This window comes from Leopardus geoffroyi, chromosome E2 (assembly GCF_018350155.1).
Source record: "Leopardus geoffroyi isolate Oge1 chromosome E2, O.geoffroyi_Oge1_pat1.0, whole genome shotgun sequence".
In the NCBI taxonomy this organism is placed as follows: domain Eukaryota; kingdom Metazoa; phylum Chordata; class Mammalia; order Carnivora; family Felidae; genus Leopardus; species Leopardus geoffroyi.
The window spans coordinates 10,094,971-10,118,519 of record NC_059335.1 but is presented as its reverse complement, the minus strand read 5'-3'; the positions used below and the strand labels follow the sequence as shown (position 1 = coordinate 10,118,519).

Here is a 23,549-nt window from a genome sequence, read left to right as displayed (position 1 = left end):
GGCTGGCAGCTGTGTGTGTTTTCAGAATGCATGCTTCAGCAGTTTTTGCACTGCCTTTCACAACCAAGGCATGTCTGATTTTTCTTCCACTCAATAGTAATTGATCCAGTATCTAAGAGTGAGGAAGGACGGAGGGTGACCCAAAAGAGCAAAGTAGATGATAAGTTCTATGAGGGCAAGCATTTTATAAATGTTTGACAATTAAAATAGGGGTTTGACTGGTCTTATTCAGTTTGTAGTGCTTGCAAATTTGTAGACATTCACATGTATTTGTCGAATGATGAAATGATTGTACGTTGCAAAGATCTAGGAATTCAAGAAACCTGGGTTCAATCCAGTTCTGCTAACCAGCTCTCTTGACCTTGGGTCAGTCACAAAGTTCGTTGGCCTTAAGTTCCACATCTGCAAAAAGGAGGAGTGAGTGTGACTAAATTTTTAAGGACTCTTTCAACTCTGAAATTTTGACTTTACAAAAAAGGTACTACAAAAACTTTCCTAATTTCAGAGCCTCATTATCCAACACTGCCGCTCTTCAAAAGAACTTCAGTTGATTCCGTAGGCACACATTTGCCATAATAGTGACTGAGTACGTACTGTGTCTTAGGGGCCAATCCTGATTGTTTCACTTAAGGACCAATTTATTGTAGTGTCGATAGTGATTAATAGTTCAGTTTGAATCTCAGCGGCAAAAATTCTTAGTTATTTAACCTTGGATACATTTCTTAACTTCTCTACTTCAGTTTGCTCATTTGTCAAGTGGAGATAATAGAATTTACATTATAAGATAGTTGAGAATTAAAGGAGATAATGCAAGGGATGCCTGGCTGGCTCAGTCAGAAGAGTGTGTGACTCTTGATCTCAGGGTTGTGGGTTTGAGCCTCACGTTAGGTGTAGAGATTACTTAGATGAATAAATAAAAACTTAAAAAATAAAAATAATAGATAATGCATAAATAGTGCTTATGCACAGAAAGCATTTAGTAAATTATAGTTACAGTTATTTGACAAGTATAAATCACTAGCAACAGGGGCGCCTGGGTGGCTCAGTCGGTTGAGCGTCTGACTTCAGCTCAGGTCATGATCTCACAGTCCGTGAGTTCGAGCCCCGCGTTGGGCTCTGTGCTGACAGCTCGGAGCCCGCAGCCTGTTTCGGATTCTGTGTCTCCCTCTCTCTCTGACCCTCCCCTGTTCATGCTCTGTCTCTCTCTGTCTCAAAAATAAATAAACATTAGAACAGTCTTTAAAAAAAAAAAAAAATCACTAGCAACAGGAGAAGGGAAGCTACATAGGAAATAGGTTGAGATAAATAAGGCCAATGTAAAGTAAAAGTCAGTGGGGTGAGTGGAGACTCCAGAAGGATGAGGAAGATTGTAAGGGGAGTAGATTTGCCTGAGCAGATCATGGTGGGGAGCAGCCTTAAGTTCTGTTTTGGATTTTGACAAGACATTGAAGTAAATGTAATGAATGGGCAGTTGGATGGAAGAAGATGGTAGATTTAAATGAAAAGTACTTTGCTGTTAAGTGAAGGTGAGATTGTCTCTGAAGGAGAAAGTGGTCCAATCTGCCAAATGCTGTTGGCTTTACCATTTATCTGGTTGCACAGACCAGAAACTTAAGAGTTCTTTATTCATCTCTGTCCCTTGGGCCCATGTCCAGTCCCTTGTCAAGTCCTGTGTACTCTGCTTCAAACGATCTCAGCCACCTTTCTTTCTTATTCCAAGCTACCCTCATTATCTCTGATTGGTCACCTCAGTAGTCTTCTCAACTGCTCTCCTGTGTTTCACTTGTGATTCTTTATAATCCAGTCTCCCCACAGCAGCCAGATAGATTAAAAAAAAAAAAAAAAAAAATCAGATCATACAGTTCTCTGCATAAAGCCTTCCAGTGATTTCCTCTTATATTCAGAATAAAATCCAAAGCTTTTAAAATTCATTACCTTCCATGCCGTGCCCTGTCTGATCTTGCCTATATCTCTCTGGCTCACTTCATTTGAGCTCTTGAATCTTTCTGTTCCTCAAATATGCTAAACCTCTCTCTGGCCTGAGGTCTTTGTGCTTACTCTACTTAAAATAGTCTTATACCAGATTTTTTCATGACTCACTGTCATCACACAATTAGACTCAATAAAATAAATGTGAATTTGGTAGTCTTAGGAATTTTTAACCATGAGTGGAATTCACTTGGCTTGACTTAACTTGTAGTGTGTATTGTGAATTCAGAGATTGTGATATAAAGGCTCTGTTCATTCCTTCCCAGAAATTTAAGAGGTATTCCTGTGGCAGAAGTCAAAGAGGAGAGAGCAAAGTTGGCAAATATTTATTTAGAACCTACTTGTGTGCAAGGCAACGTAGAAGAGACATTGAAAGAGGAAAACTCATAGATTGTGGTCAGAACTGTATTCTCATCCCAGTTCTGGCCACTTACTACCTGGGAGAGCTTGGGCACCTTTTCTGAGCCTCTGTTTTCTTTATACTCTAGGCAGACATGAATCCTTTCCTGTGGAAACGTGATAGTGTACTCTGGGGTCTGTGGAGCCCCTTGGACTTCTAGAGAGACATCTTATGCAATACTTAGGATGTGTATGCTTTTTTTCCAAAAGAAAAATGGCAAAGAACCACAATTAAGGTTTCAGTGAGGTGCTATGTATAATTCTATGCCTCGAACCTAGTGAGCCCTCTGTAGAGGGTAACTACTACCATTGTTGTTATCAGTGGACTATATACATAATATATCAATGTAATTTTACATTATTTGTGGTATTGAGAGGCAATATGACTTAAAAATATTTTTTTAATGTTTATTTCTGAGAGAGAGACAGCATGAGTGGGGGAGGGACAGAGAGAGAGAGAGAGAGAGAGAGAGAGAGAGAGAGAGAGAGAGAGAGACAGAATCTGAAGCAGGTTCCAGGCTCTGAGCTGTCACCATAGAGTCTGACACAGGGCTTGAACTCATGGACTGTGAGATCATGACCTGAGCTGAAGTCAGACACTTAACTGACTGAACCACCCAGGTGCCCCGAGAGGCAATATAACTTGAAGACCACAGACTTTGGAGCAATATTGCTTAAGTTGATACCTGCTTTGCCATTTGGCAGTTGTGTGGTTTTTGGCAAGTTTGTTTGTTGTTTTGATGCATTTTATTTATTTATTAAGTTCTTATTTATTTTGAGAGAGAGAGATAGAGTGAGTGGGGGAACGGCAGAGAGAGAGAATCCCAAGCAGGCTTTGTGCTGTCAGCACAGAGCCCGGATGTGGGGCTTGAACCCACAAACCGTGAGATCATGACCTGAGCCAAAATCAAGAGTCAGACATTTTGCTGACTGGGCCACCCAGCACTGAGGCACCCCAATATTTGGTAAGTTCTGTAACTCTCTTTTCAGTGTATTAGTTTCCTGTTGCTGCTATAACAATTACCACACATTTAGTGGCTTAAAACAACACAAATTTATTCTCTTACAATTCTAGAGGTCAGAAGTCTGAAATCAGTTCCACTGGGCTAAAATCAAGGTGTTGACAGGGCCATGTTCCATGTGGAGGCTCTAGAGGAGAATCTGTCTGACTTTTCTAGCATCTAGAAGTTACCTGCATTTGGCTCGTGGGAGTGCATTATTTTGCCTACTACAAACTACAGTTTTCTTCTCTGCAAAATGAGAGTAATAGTGTCTTTTCTTGCAGAGTTGAATACATAAATTGCTTAGAATGGTGCTGGGCATACAGTAAGTATTTAATAAGTGTTACCTATTTATTTTTTTTTGATGGCTACCTAGTTTTCCATAGTATATACACATCAGGGCAGTGTGGCCTCAGAGCCCCGGATCTTAATTGCTCTCTCTTACTGTTGCCCTTACCAAGTGGCTGATTATTAGCCAATTCCCAGCTATGTAATCTTGGGTAAGCTAGTTGACCTCTTTGTGCCTGTTTTCTCAGCTGCAAAATAGAGATAAGAAGTTACCAGCTCATAAGATTGCCCTGAGGATTAAATAACATAATACGTGTGAAGAGTGCTTAGCACGTAGTGAGGTTTTTTTTTTTAAGATTTTATTTATTTATTTATTTATTTATTTATTTATTTATTTATTTATTTATTTAATTTGAGACAGAAAGAGAAAGAATCCCAAACAGGCTCCTCGTTGTCAGCACAGAGCCCGATGCAGGGCTCAATTCCAAGAACGGTGAGGTGTTGATCTGAGCTGAAATCAAAGTGTCAGATGCTTAACCAGCTGAGCCACCCAGACTCCCCTAAGACTTTATTTTTAAGTAATCTCCACACCCAACACGGGGCTCCAACTTAACCCCAAGATCAAGTGCTCTACTGATTGAGTCAGACAAGGGCCCCAGCACATAGTGAGGTTTCAGTAAATGTTAACTGTTACTATTTTATTATGTAGTAGATTTATGTAATTCTGCGGATGGACAGCCGGGTTTCTTTTAATGTATTCTATTAATTCAGCAGCTGTTTGAGTAACAGTAAACTAAGTGCCAAGCATAGTCATAGGTGTTAGGGATACGGTGGTTTCTGGACCTTACATTCAAATGGAGAAGTGGACAGTGAACATACCAACAAATTCCAGATAGAAGAGGGTGTGGACATAATTTTGGATTAAGTGGCCAGTGTGGGCTTCTAAGGTGGTGACAGTTGAGTTGACCTAAAGAATTGCTCGTGCAAAAAATGGGGGAAGAAGCAGAGAACAACTAATGCTGAAGTCCAAAGGCTGGAGCCTGGCTGTGGGCAAATTAGCAGTGGGGAGAATAGGACGATCCAAGATGGGAGCGGTATGCAGGGCTTTGGGTTAAGGAACTTGCATAGGGAACCACTGAAAGATTTGAGCAGGAGGGCAGCATAATCTGGTTTAAAAGATCTCTCTTCCTGAGCAGGGACAGCAGATTGTAGGGGGCAAGAATGGAAGCAGGGAAACCAGGTGTAAAGCTGTTGTAGTTTCGTAGGTGAGAAGTGATGGTGCCTGTGGAGGTGAAAGGAAGTGGACGGATGCTGCTGTGAATGGCTTTGTATGTGATCTTTGTGCACACCAGAGTATTTCTGTAGGATTAATTCCTAGAAGTATTCATATATCAAATATGAATACTAATAGCTGCCATTCATTAAGTGTTGACTATGTGCCAGGTACTATTTTAAGTATCTTTCGTGTAATTGAGCCATAAGTAAGCTGTCGGCTCAGGGTCTTTAGCATGGTTAAGGATTAAAAATACAAATGTGATCTTCAGCGTTGATGGCAGTTGAAAAAAAAAAACAAACCTCCCAAGCAGTCAGAGTCTAGAGCTCTGTAGGATGTAGGGATCTTGGAGAGGCCACGTGGCTAAATGTGATTTATGTCAGAGGCATTTATATGTTGCAGTGCTCTAAGAGCTCAGAGGAGGGAGCGCGTACTTCAGTCAGCCATAGAGAGGGGGACTTTTTGATGAAATGGCATTTGAATTGGGGTTTGAAGTCTGGGGACAAGCTTGACTTGACCTAGAGAGGAAGAGAGAGCATTTCAGGTGTGTGGAATGCTGGGATGTAAAGTTGACAGGTTGGGGGGGGCGGGTAACAAATGGAAGGCAGATCTGGGTGGCGGTAATCTGGTGGTGGTAGGGGAGAAGGCTGGGCAGGTGGAAGGGAGCCAGTACTGAAGGAATTTAAATGCAGCTTTAGAATTTTTTTGTGAGTTTTTTTGTTTTTTTTTTGAAAATCAGAGTCACACCTACCACTAAGCCCTTTTGGTAATTAGGAGTGGGATAAAGGAGTTCAGTAAGTTGAAGTAACATATCGAGCATCTGTTATGTGCCTGGTATTATGCTAGATGCTTTTGCACACACATTTTACCAGGTTGTCAAGGGGATTAATTGACAAGATGTCAGATCTGGTATCCCCATTTTACAGATGAAAAACCTGAAGTTCAAACAGCTTGTGCAGCTTGTCCATGTCACCCAGCTGGGAAGTGGCAGAACCAGTATTCAAACCTGTCTCCAGACCTAGAGGGCATTTAGTGATTAGCAGTGCCCTTTGCGGAAGGAACACCAGAGAGAACAGAGCCTGAGAAGAATTCAGGGGGTCTAGGGATTAGGAGGCTGTTGGTATTGTTTGAAGATACGGCTTCCCAGAAGAGAGCTGGACCAATCTGGGCCATTCTTGGACTGAAAGGGAACTTGGCATTCTGGAATTCCGGGGTGGGTGTGGGAGGGACAGTATCAAGGAAGACTTGTAGACAGTGACTCCAGAGCCCTGGAAGGTACAGCCAAATGCAAGAGTGTTCAGCCTTTCTGGTATCAAAGGTTCTTTTTGGAAACATTGCCTGTCCGTATATGCTGATTCTGGAGGGATTGGAGCTCCTCTGGAAAGCCACATGGCCTTTCTTCCTCCACCCACTGGTATAAATCTTTGGTAAGCAACGTACGTTTTGCTAGCATGTTATTTACCTTGCTTGTATCTTGTAGGCCCTCCTTCCCATTCCCTCCTATTCTAACGAAGTAGCATTGTCACTTGAAGGGCCGTGTCCGCTAGCCTGTGGTTGATGGTGGAAGGTCCCCATAGAATAAAAGCGATAACAGAGAAGCTGAGACCCAGACATAGGCCTTTGAAGGAAATTCTGTCCCTATTCTCTCCCTCCCCACATTTTACCCTTTGATTGTATTAGTGAAGGAAATTCAGTATCTCTAGTATCAAGAATCAGTGCAGGACCCTCTTATCAGCCACCATCCTCATTAAAGGCCTCTAATTACATGCAAGTGCTCCTAATTTTTAGGACTACTTTTGAAAGAGTTTCTTTTCTGCATGTTCTCCCTAATACTAGTGCAAGTTGAAAATGGGCTCATTTCATAAATTAAGAGCAAACTCTTCAGCCAGCCAAACTTGAATTTATGGGAGGTCATTCTTAGTTCTAACTATCCCTTTTCAGTGTGAATAGTCATACATTTGCTGCAAAAATATTAATGGGTTTGATTACAGAGTGCGGCCCAAGACCCTGATGGGGTTGTTTCATAGTACGTGATGTAAACCAATTCTGAAAAATTCTGATTGTGAAACACTTCTGGCTCAAGGGGTTTCTTTCAGCTAAGATTTCGTGGAGCTATACTGCCTTCCACTGACCTCAGATTTAAGTCCAGACTTTTTCTTTATTAAAAAAAAAATTTTTTTTTAACGTTTATTTATTTTTGAGACATAGAGCATGAGTGGAGGAAGGACAGAGAGAGAGGGAGACACAGAATCGGAAGCAGGCTCCAGGCTCTGAGCCATCAGCCCAGAGCCCGACGCGGGGCTCGAACTCACGGACCGCGAGATCGTGACCTGAGCTGAAGTCGGACGCTTAACCGACTGAGCCACCCAGGCGCCCCTAGTCCAGACTTTTTCTTTTTTCTTTCTTTTTAAATATTTATTTAGTTTTGGGAGAGCACAAGTGGGGGAGGGGCAGAAAGAAGGGGACAGAGGATCTGAAGTGGGCTCTGGCTCTGCGCTGACAGGCTGACAGCAGCGAGTCCGACATGGGACTTGAACTTGGGAACCGTGAGCTCGTGACCTGACTCGAAGTTGGACGCTCGACCAACTGAGCCACCCAAGAACTCTGGACTTCTTGAGACAGCCCAACCTCTGACTACCTTCATTTAGCCTCATCTTTTGTCACTTTACAGACTAGGATGATCCGAACACTTTCCAAATACACCCTCTTTCATGCTGCTACGGTTTTGCTTGTGTGTGACAGCCTAGATAGTAACTTTTCTCACCTCCTCTCCTGCTATCATACCAGTCCGGGCCATCGTCCCCTCTCTCAACTGTGACACCCTTCCCCCAAGGGTCCCCCATCCCATGGCTTTCTATGGTGCTCAGAGTAAGATCCAGCCCTTACAATACCTGTAAGAGCCTTCATGATGTGGCCCCGGTTCCGTCTGTGACCCGTCTCCTACTGTTCTTCCCTTTCCTCACTGTTATTTAGCCGCTCTGTCCTTCCTGTCCCTGAAACATGCTGTGCACCCGTCTGCTTTCAGGGCTTTTGCACTTGTTGTTTTCTTTCCTGGAATGCTCTTCTCCCAAATATCTGTATATTTGTCCATTTCATTTTGATTTTTGCTCAGCACCTTTTCAGAAAGGCCTTCAGTCTGCATGCAATAGCATCCTCCATCATTCTTGATCCATATCCTGCTTGATTTTCACCACTTTTTTACGCCCAATGTGGGGCTTGAATTCACGACCCTGAGATGGAGTCAAATGCTCTACCGACTGAGCCAGCCAGGCGCCCCTGGTTTTCATCACTTTTTAGCATATCATATATTTGTCTACCTCTATCATAAAATGTAAGCTCAAGGAGGACAGGGATTATGTCTATTTTGTTTACTGATATATTTCTATACCTGAGAAGAGTGCCTGGCATAGTAGGTGCTTAGTAAATGTTTATTGAATGAATTCTTTGTAGGATGGATTAGAGCCTCTTTCCTAGATTTGAGGCCTTGGTGCTTCCGTGCATTTAATGAAAACCAAAGTTACTTTGCTGTTGCTTTCGCTTGTTCTTAACGACTCGGTGAAGCTTCCACTGTTCTGTGGCATCCGGTTAACAGTTGTCTGCCTTATAGGCTGCGGGCCTCGCGGGTGCTTCTTGTCGGCATGAAAGGACTCGGGGCTGAAATTGCCAAGAATCTCATTCTGGCGGGAGTGAAAGGACTGACCATGTTGGATCCTGAACAGGTGAGATGTTTGGCCACCTCAACACTCTTTCTTCACAGTCTGCCCTCTTTAGTATAAATATAAACACTTGGAGATACTCTGAATTCCTACATGCCCCCGCCAAGCTGTGCAAGGAGGGCTGGCATTAGTGAGCTGTGGCCTTTGGCCCAATGGCACTGGCACATCCTAGGTGGTCGACCACTCTCCTTGAGCTTGCCAGTCCGTAAAGTGTAGTTAATCTCTCGCTTGGAGGGTTACTGTGGGGGGAGAGGGGGGGGTTTTCTTCCTTGTACCTGTACACCACCTGCATGACTAATTAAAAATGCAGAATTGCCTTGGGGCTTTGTCACAGGTTAGCCTTTACCCTGAGTGATTCGGCTTTAGAAGGTTTGAGATGATGCTCAGGAGGAACCTGTACGTTTGAAAGCTGTCTCAGGAGAGCTTCTTTGAAAAATGTTGGATCAGAGAGGATCTATGCAGACTGCTTAGCATAGTGCTTGCATGTATTAAGCATCTGATAATTAATTACATCATAGACCATTTAATTGTTGCTATAATAGTCGTTCCCAGCTCCTGTGTAGCTTTTTCTGACCAGTTTCTCCAAGGTGAAAATAACTACTTTCTCTACATTCTCATGCTATAACATTTTAATTTTTTTTTCTTTTTTTTTTTAATGATTTTTTTTTTTTAATTTTTTTTTTTTTTCAACGTTTATTCATTTTTTTTGGGACAGAGAGAGACAGAGCATGAATGGGGTAGGGGCAGAGAGAGAGGGAGACACAGAATCGGAAACAGGCTCCAGGCTCTGAGCCATCAGCCCAGAGCCCGACGCGGGGCTCGAACTCCCGGACCGCGAGATCGTGACCTGGCTGAAGTCGGACGCCTAACCGACTGCGCCACCCAGGCGCCCCTATAACATTTTAATTTTCAAAAAAACATTTTAATTTTCTTTTATACAAAAACTTAAATATATACAGAAGTAGAATAGCATTTGACACCCCATCTACCTGGCTTCTACAGAGATCAATTTTTATTTTTATTTTTTTATCGGTATTTTCTCGCCTGTATTTTTTGGACAGTATTTTTATTTTATTAAAAAAAATGTTTTTTAATGTTTATTTTATCTTTGAGACAGAGAAAGACAGAGCATGAGCAGGGGAGGGACAGAGAGACAGACAGACAGACAAACAGAGAATCCGAAGCAGGCTCCAGGCTCTGAGATGTCAGCACAGAGCCTGAAGCGGGGCTCCAGTTTGTCAACCACGAGATTATGACCTGAGCTAAAGTCGGACACTCAATGAACTGAGCCACCCAGGTGTCCCCCCGCCCAATTTTTTTTAATGTTTATTCATTTTTGAGAGAGAGAGAATGAACAGGGGAAGGGCAGAGAGAGAGGGAGACACAGAATCCAAAGCAGGCTCCAGATTCTGAGCTGCCAGCACAGAGCCTGATGTGGGGCTCAAACTTGTCAACCACGAGATCATGACCTGAGCCAAAGTCGGGCGCTTAACCGACTGAGCCACCCAGGTGCAACCCCCTTTTAAAAAATAAAACTTTAGGGGTGCTGTACCTCAGTGGCTCAGTCGGTTAAGCGTCTGACTTCAGCTCAGGTCGTGGTCTCATAGTTTGTGAGTTCTGGCCCACGTTGGCCTCTCTGCTGTCAGGGCAGAGCCCGCTTCACATCCTCTGTTCCTCTCTCTTGCTGCCTTTCCCCTGCTTGCGCTTTCACTGTCTCCAAAAAAAAAAAAAAATTAAAACAAACCCCAAAACCTCTGAAGATTATGTCATCACATGATACTATTAGTGTCTTTCCTTATAGGCAATGAATAAGGGTCCTGTTTCATACATGGTAACTACCACACACAGAGTGTGGTATAGGCTCTGTGGAAGAAGGTAAATGTTAATGAAAATTTTAAAACACTTACTTATTTTGAGAGAGAGACAGCAAGAGAGCGCGCATGAGGGTGGGGCAGAGAGAGAGGGAGAGAGAATCCCAAGCCACTCGGTGCTTGATCTCATGATCCGTGAGATCATGACCTGAGCCGAAATCAAGACTCGGCTGCTTAACCTACAGAGCAACCCAGGTGCCCCCCAAATGAAATTTTTTAAAGCTCCTCTTGTTTGGGTTTTAGGAGAAAAATCATACCTGGATTTTTTTTTTTTTAATTCTTCTGCAGTGAAGACACGTGGGTTGGCTCACTTAATATCACAGTCATAAATTGATTTTTGACTTGAATTCAAAACCTTCTAAGGAAAGAAATTCCTGCAGGCAAGCTGCCAGATTATTAGCAGTCTGAGCTCTTGCCTTTTTGACATTTCCCCAACCACAGTGCCCCCTAGAGGCATCTGGAGGGAGAATTTGTTTGCAGGGAAGGATGGTTTCTAAACGTGGAGGCAGGCCCTTGGTGTGGGAAAATGAAACCGGATGGGGATCGTGACTTCCTCATGTGGTTGGGAGCGCCGGAGAATGGGGAACCATGATCTAATACTGAGCGGTGTGTGATGCAGTTCTGTCACTGCCTCAGTCCAGTGATGGGTGCCACCAGTGTTACAGTGACCAGGCCGACTCTCCTCCCTTCCCTCTCTGCTTTGAGGACTTACAGTACTTTTCACCTATCTGGCACTGCAAAGCCTAACTCTTCTGACTGGTTTTCAAGGCCCAACACAGTGGTTCTCAATCCCGTCTGTGCTTTGAATATTGGGGGGGGGGGGGGGTTTGAAAGTTCTCCAAGTGAGTCTAGAAGTCAGGTAGAGTTGAGAACTACTGGCTTTGTATAACCTGGGCCCAGTCAACTTAGCCTGACTCCTACCTCATATGTTTAGTGGTTCATGGACACTCTTTGGTTGTTCTGCCTTTTGCAGTTTGCTTGTACTTTTTTTCCCTGACTGGGAACATCTCAGGGAGACCGTGCTACCTAATGCAAAAGCTCTGGAATTATGTAGATTTGGGCTCAAATCTACCTCTTCAAGCTGGGTTAAGTCTCTTAACCTCTCAGAGACTCTGTTTTCTCATCTATTAAAATTTTTTTTTTTTCTTATTTATGTATTTATTGTAGTAATCTCTGTACCCAGCGTGGGGCTTGAATTCACAACCTCAGGATTAAGAGTCACATGTTCTACCAACTCAGCCAGGCAGGCACCCCTCAGTGTGGTCATCAAGGACGTTAATTCCTGCCCTACAGAGGTTTTCATTTTGTTTACATCAGCAAACATCCGAGAGTACCTGCTGGCTGCCCTGAAGCATTCTAGATCCTTGTGATACAAAGATGCACAAGATTTGGTTCCCATTCTCAGGGTTTATTCCATAAACCGGAGCAGCCTTACCTGACTCAGGTTTTGGTAGGGGGACACGAACGGCTTCCTGGAGCTGTGATCTTAGTTGAGGCTTAAAGAACAACTGGAGGTTTCTCAAGTTGAGGGGCTGTATTTTAGGCAGGAGACATTATTAGCAGTGGCACAGAACAGCATGGTAGAAATAGAATATAGCAAGCAGTGCTGTTTGGTGTTTTTAGAGTGTGAGGCCCAAAGTGGTGGGGGTGGATGCAGGCTGTAGGTAAGGTCCAAATCACAAAGGGCCTGTTAGTAAGCCTTGCTGGAAGCTCATACTCAATCCTCTAGGTGGTGAGGATTTCATTAAAGAGTTTCAAATGTGAGACAGGTGACCTAGCCAACTTCCGGCTCTTCGTAGATCACTAGCTACTGTGTATGATTGGCACAAGATCTGGGGCAGAAAACCACTTAGATAGAAGGCTGCATTAGTAGTTTATTTTTTTTTTTTGTTTTATTTTTTTTCTACTATTATTTTGTATTCGTAGTTTAGGTGAGAGATGAGAAGAGTCTGAGTAACAGCACTGCGATAGAAACGGCAAGAAGCACTTGAGGTGAAAATACCAGAGGATAGAATCAGTAGGATTGTATATGGGAATGTAGGGAAGGCAAGGAATGACTGCAGCAGTGATGCTTCCTCAAGGTGCTGGACGCTGTTCTAAAAGCAGCACTTGTAGTATCTCATTTAGTCCTCACAGCAACTCTGAGAGTCAGGGATTATCATCCCTATTTTACAGAAAAGGAATTGAATTGCTGGCCCACCCAAGGTCACAATAGTTGCTGTGACCAGGACCCAGACAGTCTGACTCTTTGTAGAGCCCATGCTCTTAGCCATCTCAGCAGGTGGCTGCTCTCAGGGAAATATCAGGGATGTAAAGACTGGGTTCCTGACTCAGGTGACTGGATGGGTGGTTGGTAGGCTCATCAACAGACAAAAGAAAAAAAAAATAGTCAAATATGAAGGGCCTGCGGACTTACCCAGGAGGAAATATCTGGTGGGCAGTTTAATAAAAGTCTCAGATGGATCAGGAAGCAATCTGTACCTGTAAGAACGAAAGAAGCAATGAGCATGGAGCTATGCCAAGTGGAAAGATGAGTGATTCTGAGATGGAATCCTGGGGCCGCCACACCCAAGAGGGCCCATGTGGAGACTGGGTGTCCGGTGGGGGCAGGAGCAGAGCAGCACTGATAGAGTGATTAGTTAGTGTACTGTTTTTCTTAACCTCCTCATTTTGCATGTGATTCCCATGTACTCGCTCACTCAAGGTCACACAGTTAAAGTGGTTGAGCCAAAGATTTGAATCCAACCTGAATTGTTTCAGAGCCTTGCTCTTAACTACTATGATGTACAGCTTCTCAGTGTGAAATGAGATCCCTGAAGAAGCAGGACAGGAAAGGTCAAGGAGACTGTTAAAGGGCTGGCCTTGAAAGGGAGGAGGACCAGCTCATTTCCTTGGAGAAAAGTTAGCAAGTGCGAGTATGTGCTCTGGGTAGTTGGCCAGAGGAGAGGAGAGAGATTGCTTGTATTGAATCCAGTCTTGGTGAAGGTAGCAGGGTCATACTGGAGATTAATGGTTAAATTAGATGTTTGATGTGGAAAGAATGGCTCTGTGAACAGTGGGAATCTGTAACCCTACTGGCAGCTGTCAGGTGATTGTATTATCTGGATTTAAGGTTCTTCTCTGCTGACATCCAGCCTTGTGGGTGAAATCCTCCCTTTGCTTCAGCCCCCCTCATCTTTCTTTTCTGAATTTTAATTGAATTTAAGAGTTCATTTCAAGCATTCTTAATTATGTTTGATTTTTGCCCTGGTTTGATTTTATTTCTTTAGCATATTGGTGTATGTATGTATGTATGTATGTACATATGTGTGTAACTCTACACGCAAACGTGGGGCTTGAACTCAGGACCCTGACATCAAGAGCTGTGTGCTCTTCAGACTGGGCCAGCCAGGTACTGCCCCTCACTGGTCTGATTTATTTATTTTTTTTAATTTTTAAAAAGGTTTATTTGTTTATTTTGAGAGAGAGCAAGAATGAGCAGGGGAGGGGCAGAGAGAGATGGAGAGACAGAGACAGAGAGAGAGAGCGAGAGAGAGCCAAGCAGGCTCTGCGCTGTCATTGTGGAGCCCCAGGGCTCCATCTCACAACTGTGAGATCATAACCTGAGCTGAAATCAAGAGTGGGATGTTTAACCTACTAAGCCACCCAAGTGCCCCTCACTGGTCCGATTTTAAACCAATCGTAGGCAGGGAGTACATCCTTTAAACTACTGTTGTTTGTCTAGGAGTATCCTTAAAGTTTGGCACAGAGTAAATATTTGGGGTAAATTCTTTGCACTGATAATTGTGTCACTTTATTAGCAGTTACAAATTTAATTGTGAAAGAAGAAAGAGTGGACATTTCTGTTTAGAGTGAATTTTCTTTACAAACACCAGGGGGTGCTCTTTAACTATCAATGTGAAGTGAAAAAAAAATTAAATGTCTTTACTTGAAAGCCTTCGAAGGATTGAGTGTATGTAGGATACATTAGGCAAATTCCCACTGGAACAGTAATACAATTAAATTGTAGGTATTTTAGTTATGCTTTGAAATGGAAGGGTTCGTTGTCTTTGAAAAAAATTTTTTCCCCAAAATTCAAGCATTTAAAAAAAAAAAATTATTCCTAGGTATCTCCAGAAGACCCCGGAGCTCAGTTTCTAATCCGTGCTGGATCTGTTGGCCGAAACAGGGCTGAAGCCTCTTTGGAGCGAGCCCAGAATCTCAACCCCATGGTGGATGTGAAGGTGGACACTGAGAATATAGAAAAGAAACCTGAGTCATTTTTCACTCAGTTCGATGCTGTAAGTTTCATAAAGAGTGTAAAATCTTTAGGCTCAGTACATTGCCTTTGTAGTCTCAAGTCTTGTATTGCCTTAGTGTATGTGCCTTATTAGCATATTGCTTTTCCACGTTGAATGTGTCGGTAGGTAGATCCAGTCTGTTGGTTCTGCTGTGGCTGTTTGTGACTTGCTGTCTGCTGGTTTCTTCTTTGGGCATATGTTCCCTGAGACCAGGTTTCATCATTGGTGTTTTGTATTCCTTCCAGAATCTTTGCACATAGCTTTGGTACATTTTATTGCAAATGTTTTCTCCTAAAAACAAGTTGGTAGTTAATTTCTGTAGTAGAGGCTTGCTTTTTTTTTTTTTTTTTTTTTTTTTTGGTTAGAAATATCAAACTACAGCTTGTGTTTTGTCTTAAAAAAAGAGCACACCTGATCCTGGTCTGTGTCTGTCTCTTTCACACAGCCACTTTGACCACGTTGCCATGGATAATGAGACAAATTCACTAGTCATAAGCCAAATGAGGCATATCCAACCTCATTTGGTTTCACTGCCAGATCTGTGGAGAGGTGAAAGGATAAGTTAAATTCGGTTCCAGCGTCTGTGACCTTCAGACATGGTTCCCTGGACCCAGGAAAAGCTAAACAAATGTTGGATAACCATGAAATAGTCACAGATGATCTACTTGTTTTTTAAATGAAAGGCCCATTACACGAGAGGTTAGAATTTGGGTTGGGTAGTTTGTTTTTCCACATTGTTATATTTCATATGTGCATCTGTTCAAATATGTGCTTGGAATGATGGATCATCTGTGCGTTTTGTCTGTTTTTTTTTTTTTTTTTTTTTTTTTTTCCAATTCTATCTTGTATCTTCCAAGTATTGGAACATTTTCTGTTTGGACTGTTTGGACCATCTTCTCTTCGTTTCTTTATCCATAGTAACCACATTTAGTTAATTCTAGCTGCCCCTTGAATTTCTAGCACTTAGAGAGAGGGTTTCTAAGAACCGAAGCACCGGGCCGGTTGCTTGTATAAAGCCTGTGTGCTGGGTGAGGTGACTGCCTTATTTGGGCCATGTTTGACTGGTCTTTGGAGATTTTACATTCACTTTTGACTCTGCAGAGTTCCCTTTGGTCGCTTGATTGCATGTTCAACTGTGGGTATCTTGCCTTTTAGATATGATTTTTTTTTCCCTTAGGTGGCTGCATCCTTTGAATGACACCAGAGGCACTCATTTCTGTGGGCTGTTTCGGTATTCAGGCTGCCAGACAGCAGCAAAGAGGTTCTGTCAAATGAAAATATCCTTTTGTAACTTCTTCTCCAACTTTCTGTGTTTAGAAGAAAACATGTGCAATTTGGAACTTGTTTTCATAGCCCTTATCACAGAGTTTCTCCTGAAAAGGTGTTTTTTGCCGTAAAACTTAGCTATTTCCAGTGCTTCAACTTACTGGAACACAACCTAGGGGCCTCAGAGCAACATTGATAATTCCATTGAGTGAATCACCGGTTCATTGTCTACGTCTGAATGGAAGGTCACTTGGTGTGTAACCTTTTCTTTTGTCCTCAGATTCAGATAAAGTTTCACTTTGAAAACTGTGGAAAACTGTGGAAAACTAATCTCAACGGGACTTGTTTATCTTTTTTATCTTAACCTATCAATCAAAAGAAGGGGGAAAAATGCCCTCGTATTTAAAGTGACCTTTGGGTCACTTAAAACTGGTTTTGCTTCTTGTGATAGCTTATTCAGATTTTAATAGATTTAGTAATTTAGAAGTAACTTACGCTAAATTGTTACTGTTTTTTTCCACTTCACGGAAACTGTGAGATGTGGTTTGTTTATGTTTACAGAATAGAGGAAATAAATTCATTGAATAGCTTTTACTTTCTAGCCAAACCCGTTTTGTTTTGATTGCTGAAAGTAGAGGTCTTGCAATTTATATTTCTCCTGAAACCTGCAACTTGTCTTTTGTCTTCTAACCATAGGATCCAAAGAACCTGTTATACCAGTTCAAAACTGGCTTTAGACATGCCCAGAGAGACTGTTCATTAAGATTTATTTAGACATCAGGGCAGTGATTCACGGTTTGCAAAACTCACACCCAGCGAATTTTTTCTTTCTGCAGGTTTGTCTGACTTGCTGCTCCAGGGATGTCATAGTTAAAGTTGACCAGATCTGTCACAAAAATAGCATCAAGTTTTTTACAGGAGATGTTTTTGGCTACCATGGATACACATTTGCCAATCTTGGAGAGCATGAATTCGTAGAGTAAGTTTTGGGAGAGGAGGGGAGAACGTAACATTTTCAGAAAAATACAGTTTTACTCATTGGTGGGGAACAACCCGTCTAAGGAAAGTGTTCTTAGAATATTCAGAAACCATTTCATTTTCAGCTCACTGATTATATAGGTTGTGTGTTCAGAATCGTAGGAGATGCAGCCCCGTCTTCCAAAATAATGTTCTGATCTAAATCCTAAATAAAGCAGAGTTCTTTAGGAATCAAAGTACACCATTGTGGGTATTTGATGGGCCTGGACTTCATTTGGTGAAACCACACACCTCCTGTATAGGGGAGGCTTGCTTGGATTGCCTTTCTCAGTTTTGGCTTCTGTGTTTTCAGGTTGGTAGTAAAGTGAGTACAGAGTAGTCAGATGGGTAACTCTGGAGGCACACTCAGCCAGTCTACCTGGGAAAAGCTCCAAAGTCCAGACACTGCTTTGGTATAACAAACACACCTCATCCTCTCATTTTGAATATCAAGGTTGCAGACCGTGGGGATTCTCACATGATGGGACCTGCAGTGGTTTGAACTTGCAGCTTCTAGATGAGAGATGGCAGATGACACCCGTATTGTAAAACTCTGTGGTGGGTTTTTGGCTGTTGTTTCTTGTATGTCCCTTGCTAATAAGAGGTAAAAAGACACCCTGTGTGGTAGGTGAAGCTTCCTACCAAGAATCAAGAATTGCCTTCTGGGGTGCCTGGGTGTCTTGGTCGGTTAAGCGTCTGACTTCGGCTCAGGGCATGATCTCACGGTCTGTGAGTTCGAGCCCCGCGTCAGGCTCTGTGTTGACAGCTCAGAGCCTGGAGCCTGTTTCGGATTCTGTGTCTCCCTCTCTCTCTGCTCCTCCCCTGTTCATGCTCTGTCTCTCTCTGTCTCAAAAATAAATAAACGTTAAAAAAAAAAAAAAAGTGGCCTTCTTTTGTTCAGCTTCTTTTTTTTTTTTTTTTTTTTTTTAATTTTTGTGTTTTTTTTTTCAACGTTTATTTATTTTTGGGACAGAGAGAGACAGAGCATGAACGGGGGAGGGGCAGAGAGAGAGGGAGACACAGAATCAGAAACAGGCTCCAGGCTCTGAGCCATCAGCCCAGAGCCCGACACGGGGCTCGAACTCACGGACCACGAGATCGTGACCTGGCTGAAGTCAGACGCTTAACCGACTGCGCCACCCAGGCGCCCCTAAAAAAAGCTTTTTTTAACGTTTATTTATTATTGAGAGACAGAGACAGAGCATGACATGGGAGGGGCAGAGAGAGGAGGAGACACAGAATCTGAAGCAGGCTCTAGGCTCTGAGCTGTCAGCACAGAGCCCGATGCAGGGCTCTAACTCAAAAGCCGCGAGATCATGACCTGAGCTGAAGTCAGACGCTTAACTGACTGAGCCACCCAGGCACCCCTCTTTTGTTCAGCTTCTTAGGCAAATCACTGAAATTTCTCTGGTCTGCAAGTCTTTTTCCTTTCCTCCTTCCTTCCTTCCTTCCTTCCTTCCTTCCTTCCTTCCTTTCTTTCTTTTTTTCTTTCTTTCAGTTTAAAAAAATTTACTTATTTTAGAGAGAGAGAGCATGAGCCGAAGAGAGGGGTGGAGAGAGAGAGAGAGAAAATGAATCTTAAGCTGGCTCCATGCTCCATGTGGAGCCCAGTGCAGGGCTCAATCCCATGACCTTGGGATCATGACCTGAGCTGAAATCAAGAGCTGGACGCTCAACCAATTGAGCCCCCCATGTGTCCCTGGTCTGCAAATTTCTTGTCTGTAAAATCAAAATGAGGGAAGGGCAGACATGTTCGAGATTTCTCATAACTTTGGCATTTTATGGCTTTCAGAAACTCTAGTTCTCTTGGCATACTATAAATAGAGAAGTCACAGTAGAGAAAACAGCCCAGGTTATCTTAATGTGAGTTCCCCATGGCAGAGGGGAGGAATTAAGTTTGGCTTTTATTTCATGATTCAAGTGAAATTTATAAAGCTTACTGAGAGCTTGCTATTATGCTAGGCAGGTGTGCTAAGCAATTTATTATTGTCTTTTTTTAAGTTTATTTATTTATTTTGAGAGAGAAAGTGCACAAGCAGGGGAGGGGCAAAGAGAGAGAATCCCAAACATGTTCCGTGCTGTCAGTACAGAGCCCGATGCGGGGCTCGATCCCACGGACCGTGAGATCATGATCTGAGCTAAGACCCAAGAGTTGGACGCTCAACTGACCAAGCCAGCCAGGCGCCCCTGTTATTTCTCTTCTTACAGTAATTCTGTCAGGGATTGTTATTCCCACGTGGTAGGTAACTTATTTATCAGATAATCATTGGCCACCCTCGGATTTGAATCCACCCAGATCTGCCTGACTCCAAAGCTTTTGCTCTTAATTACCATCCTATTCTGTGAGCTGATGATGCTCTTTTTGTTCTAATGGCATGATTCAGAGAGTAAACTCCGTTCCCTCGCTTTGTCACCCTCTAGGGAGAAAACCAAAGTTGCCAAAGTTAGCCAAGGAGTAGAAGATGGACCTGATACCAAGAGGGCAAAACTTGATTCATCTGAAACAACTATGGTCAAAAAGGTATGTGTACTGTGAAGGGGTCAAAGATCAGAAACTTTGGAGCCTTGTAGGGGACGGGCAATTACATCTGCAAGCAGGGGAAGCACGCGGGTAGTCTTGAAGGGGGAGGTGGGGTCTGGACAAGCCGGGCCAGTGCTCGTCCCACTTAAAGGGGATGACTGCTGCTTAGTGGCAGCCAGCTCTTGCCATGAAGACGAGTAGGGACCCAGTGATGCAGGGTATGAATTTTTAACAGAATTGGAGATGTGTTTTTTATAGGCTCTGTCCCAAACTTTTACATACCGCCAGTCTGTTCACCTTGGTTTGAATGCTGTTCCTTCACCCCATGGAGACAAAAGAAAACATGCCTGCAGGACTGACGTGGTGTGTGGGCCGATTTGGGCTTCTAGTATCTGGAGCAGTATCAGAAACACTGTTCTTGAGCAAAGGCCATCCCTTTTGCATAAAATAAATCTTGGGGAGATAGTTAGATAATTTAGGAAGGTCCTACCTAAGCGGGCAGGAAGACCGTTTAAGCTTGAATTGCATATGCTTTGCTTCTTTACGATGAAATGTTTGGGGTCGTCTTTCCACCAGATTACCTTTTAAGAATAAAGGCCTCCGTGTTGGCAAGTGTTACTATCCGGTGTGTATTTTTTTGTTTTCAGCCTGGTTCGCGCAGTAATTTAAATTCATTTTACAGAGAGAGGAGGGGCGGGGACTTGGAAGGAGATGATCTCGGCAGCTAGTGTTGGAATCTGAGAAGGGAGTCATGCGATGGGGGAGACCAGACAGAAGGGGCCGGGATTGGTTTTGTGGAACCGAGGAAAGACTTGACCGAGCCCATATTTACCCTTTGCTTTGTAGTTTGAAATGTTGAGAAAGAAAAACAGCTGGTCGGAGCTTCGAGTTAAAATTGCTCTAACGGGGGGATTCTGAGAGTGCAGAAACCACAAGAGAGACTGCAGAAACCACAGAAGTGGAACTCTGTTGAGTTTCCCGCAGGGCTGCGCTGGAGATTTTCGTCTTCTTGCTCTGTATGTTTGTGTTGGAAGAGTTTGCTGCTGGGAGTGTGATACAGAGGAATTATTAAGCCCTAATTTTGGTGTCTATTCACAGGACCGGTAATTATCCAGAGTGAACATTGGTGTTTTGGCCAAAACTTGGGTCCTTTTCTTTTTTCCCTCTTTTCTGTCTTTCTTTCTGAGGCCCAGTCGAGCTCTATCTGAATAGCTCGGTGAGTTCGGTGGGGGGAGATAAATTGTTAACTAACGGAGGAGCACAAAAGGAGCTTTGTGGGTGCTGTCAATTCATAAATCACACCCTCTTACAAGTGTGACACTTGGCCTTGGTGTGAAGGGTTTTATGGCCTAAAGGCCTTCCCTGATTGAGGCGGGTCTTTTACATTCAAATGGGGAGAGCGGCCAGCTTTGTTAGCCCTTCACAGCTGGAAGTTTCCCTTGAGTCAGTACTGGTGGTGCCCACTGAGGCAGATCTGGAAACCCCTTCGGGGGGCCACTTTAGCGAGCTATGAGGAGAATGCGGGCGGCCCTGGTAGGCCCCCGGTGGCCTTCGCGTACCATTCTTAGGGCTCTTCAGTCACAGGGCTCCTCGTGCAGCCTCTTCCCACAGGGGCCGAATCTGAAGGTATCAAAATATTCCCCAGCTGACATTGTTAGTCAGCTGTTTCACTTGGACAATGCAGGCCTGGATTCCAGCCCCGAGCCCTGAAGGTTGTGAGGCATGCGGTGCATTCCTCACTACGGTCCCTGGGTCCCTGGGATTCCGAACCTTGCCTTTGTGCCACCTCACCGAGCCCCTGAGAGCGCTGTGGAAGGACCGGCTGTGACCGGTGGGGCTGCCACTTCGCCACCGCAGTTTGGGCAGAGACCGCTCCGTGATCTCGAAGTTGTCTTCCAACTCAAAAATTCCTTGATTGAGGTTATGCCCTTTTGCCTAAATTGTACAGAATAAGTAGTTGGGTTATGCTCAAAGTGCAGGATGGGGGCGGGGAGGCAACCACTTCCTGTTTCCTGCGAAAGGTTTCTGGTTAGGGTTCCCTCCCCCCCCTCCTTAGGTTCAACCAAATGTTGTATAGCCACGTTTGCTTCAAGGTACACATTGTGCTCCTAAATTAGAAACGCTTAAAAAACAAAGAGGAAAAATAGAGCTTGTGGTTTTCACACCGCTTCGGAGGATATTGGGCCTTTCTAACACATGTGTCATCATGATAAATACAACAGTGGGAAAACGCATAGCCCAGAGGTAGGTGCTCAGTGGTTTGCTTCCTTTGGTGCCCAGGAAAAGGTAGGAGACAGACTTCATCAGAATCAGGTCTTGGGCACGAGCCTGATGGGGAGACATCATCAGTCACAATAGATAAGGAGAGAGCAGTAGTTTTGTGATAGAGAACTGTCCAGAAAGGTTTCCCGGAGGAAGAGTTGTTAGAGGCGGCACGTGAAGGACAGTTTGCCAAGCACCGAAGCCGGGACGGGCATTTAGTCATAGGAGATAGGACCGACAGAAAGCACAGATGTAGGAACAGGATGAGTCTGGGTTTCCTCACCCCCAAACGGCCAGCTCTTTCTGCATCTGTGAGTTGTAAAATGCCTACTGTGTGCAGGGCCTCTGTTGGGTGCAGGGAAGCACCTCCAGTCCTGTCGTCTCCACGTACAGCGGTCACTAAGAGAAGTTCCTTGACCTGCCCGAGATCGATGGGACCGATTTGGAGGGGGGCACAGGGGCTGAGGGCACTGGCTTGCCCTGCGACTTAAAAGGTGAATCCTCTTGGAGTTTCTAGGATAATTTGAAGTTTTATGGGGATGATGGGATAAAATATGCAAAACTTGGGACCTTTCTGGAAAAACCTTTAGGGTGAAAGGTCTCCTTTATTGTTAGGTGCTGCCAGACACCAGTAGATGCCTGGTGGTGGTTGCTCTCTATAACAGCTCTTTAAAAATTAAAGATAAAGTAGGATTTGTTTGGGACATGCTAAGAAATACAGATTTAATTTCACCTCTGTTTCTGAAATAGTAGGGGACTAATTTGGGCCCTGTTAATACTCTTGTCATGAATCAGTTGTGAAATTCCACAGTTGAGTAGTGATTCGTTATTTTGATCCCCCTTTCTGAGCAGTTTATGGACAATTCATCTCCTCTCACCCCCGTCCTGAAGGGAACATTCCAGGGACAGACTGGTTTCAGCCTTCCTCTTTTAGGTGGCATCTGGGTTTGGCACAACGAGGGACTTGTTAGGGTCTCTCCCACTAGAGTCCAAGCTCTGTAAGGCAGGGCGGATCTGTTCGCCACTGTGTTCCTAGTGTAGCACCGGGCACGGTCCTACCTGGGAAATGTTTGTCCAGTGTGATGTGGCTGCTCCTGTGACATAGTGTGTTGGCTTTGGAGGAGATCATTGTCATTTTATTTTATTTTATTATTACTATTATTATTTTTTTTTTTTTGGGGAGAGAGTGTGAGCAGGGCAGGGACAGAGAGAGGGGGACAGAGGATCTGAAGTGGGCTCTGTGCTGACAGCAGCAGCAGCCCAGTGTGGGGCTCGAACCCACAAACCACAAGATCACAACCTGAGCCAAAGTCGGAAGCTCAACCAACTGAGCCACCCAGGCGCCCCAAGATCGTGATTTTAAAAAAGAATTTCCGAATCGATTTTCTTTGTGATCAACCGAATGTATTAACTTCCTAATACATTGGTTATAATGGTTTAGGTTATCTGAGCTGGGCTGAGAGAACACAGTTCTAAAGAGAACAGGGGGGCTTGGCCAGGAATATTTAGAAGTAAGTTCATGGGGTTGCCTAGACCAAGACCTTTAGGCCAGAGGTGTTCAATACTGTGCTAATTGTCAGAATCACCTGGTTTGGGGGCCCGGGGCAGGAGATGCAGGGTGCAGATTGCAGGGCTGGGTGGAGTGCTGATAGGTTTCCCACGTAGG

The 23,549-nt window shown here is 43.8% G+C and overlaps 1 protein-coding gene across 4 annotated transcripts in view; it reads left to right on the top strand.

Moving 5' to 3' along the window:
- The window catches only part of SAE1 (SUMO1 activating enzyme subunit 1), a 75,013-nt gene that overhangs the window by 4,147 nt on the left and 47,317 nt on the right, over window positions 1-23,549 (top strand). For 2 of the 4 annotated variants that reach the window (XM_045441920.1, XM_045441921.1), the window contains exons 2-5: window positions 8,558-8,669; window positions 14,644-14,817; window positions 16,920-17,062; window positions 19,522-19,621. In XM_045441920.1, the coding sequence (XP_045297876.1) occupies window positions 8,558-8,669; window positions 14,644-14,817; window positions 16,920-17,062; window positions 19,522-19,621 (529 nt within the window). Of the gene's footprint in view, window positions 1-8,557; window positions 8,670-14,643; window positions 14,818-16,919; window positions 17,063-19,521; window positions 19,622-19,879; window positions 20,240-23,549 lie in introns of those variants that run through there. The other 2 variants (XM_045441923.1, XM_045441922.1) reach the window with 2 other exon arrangements.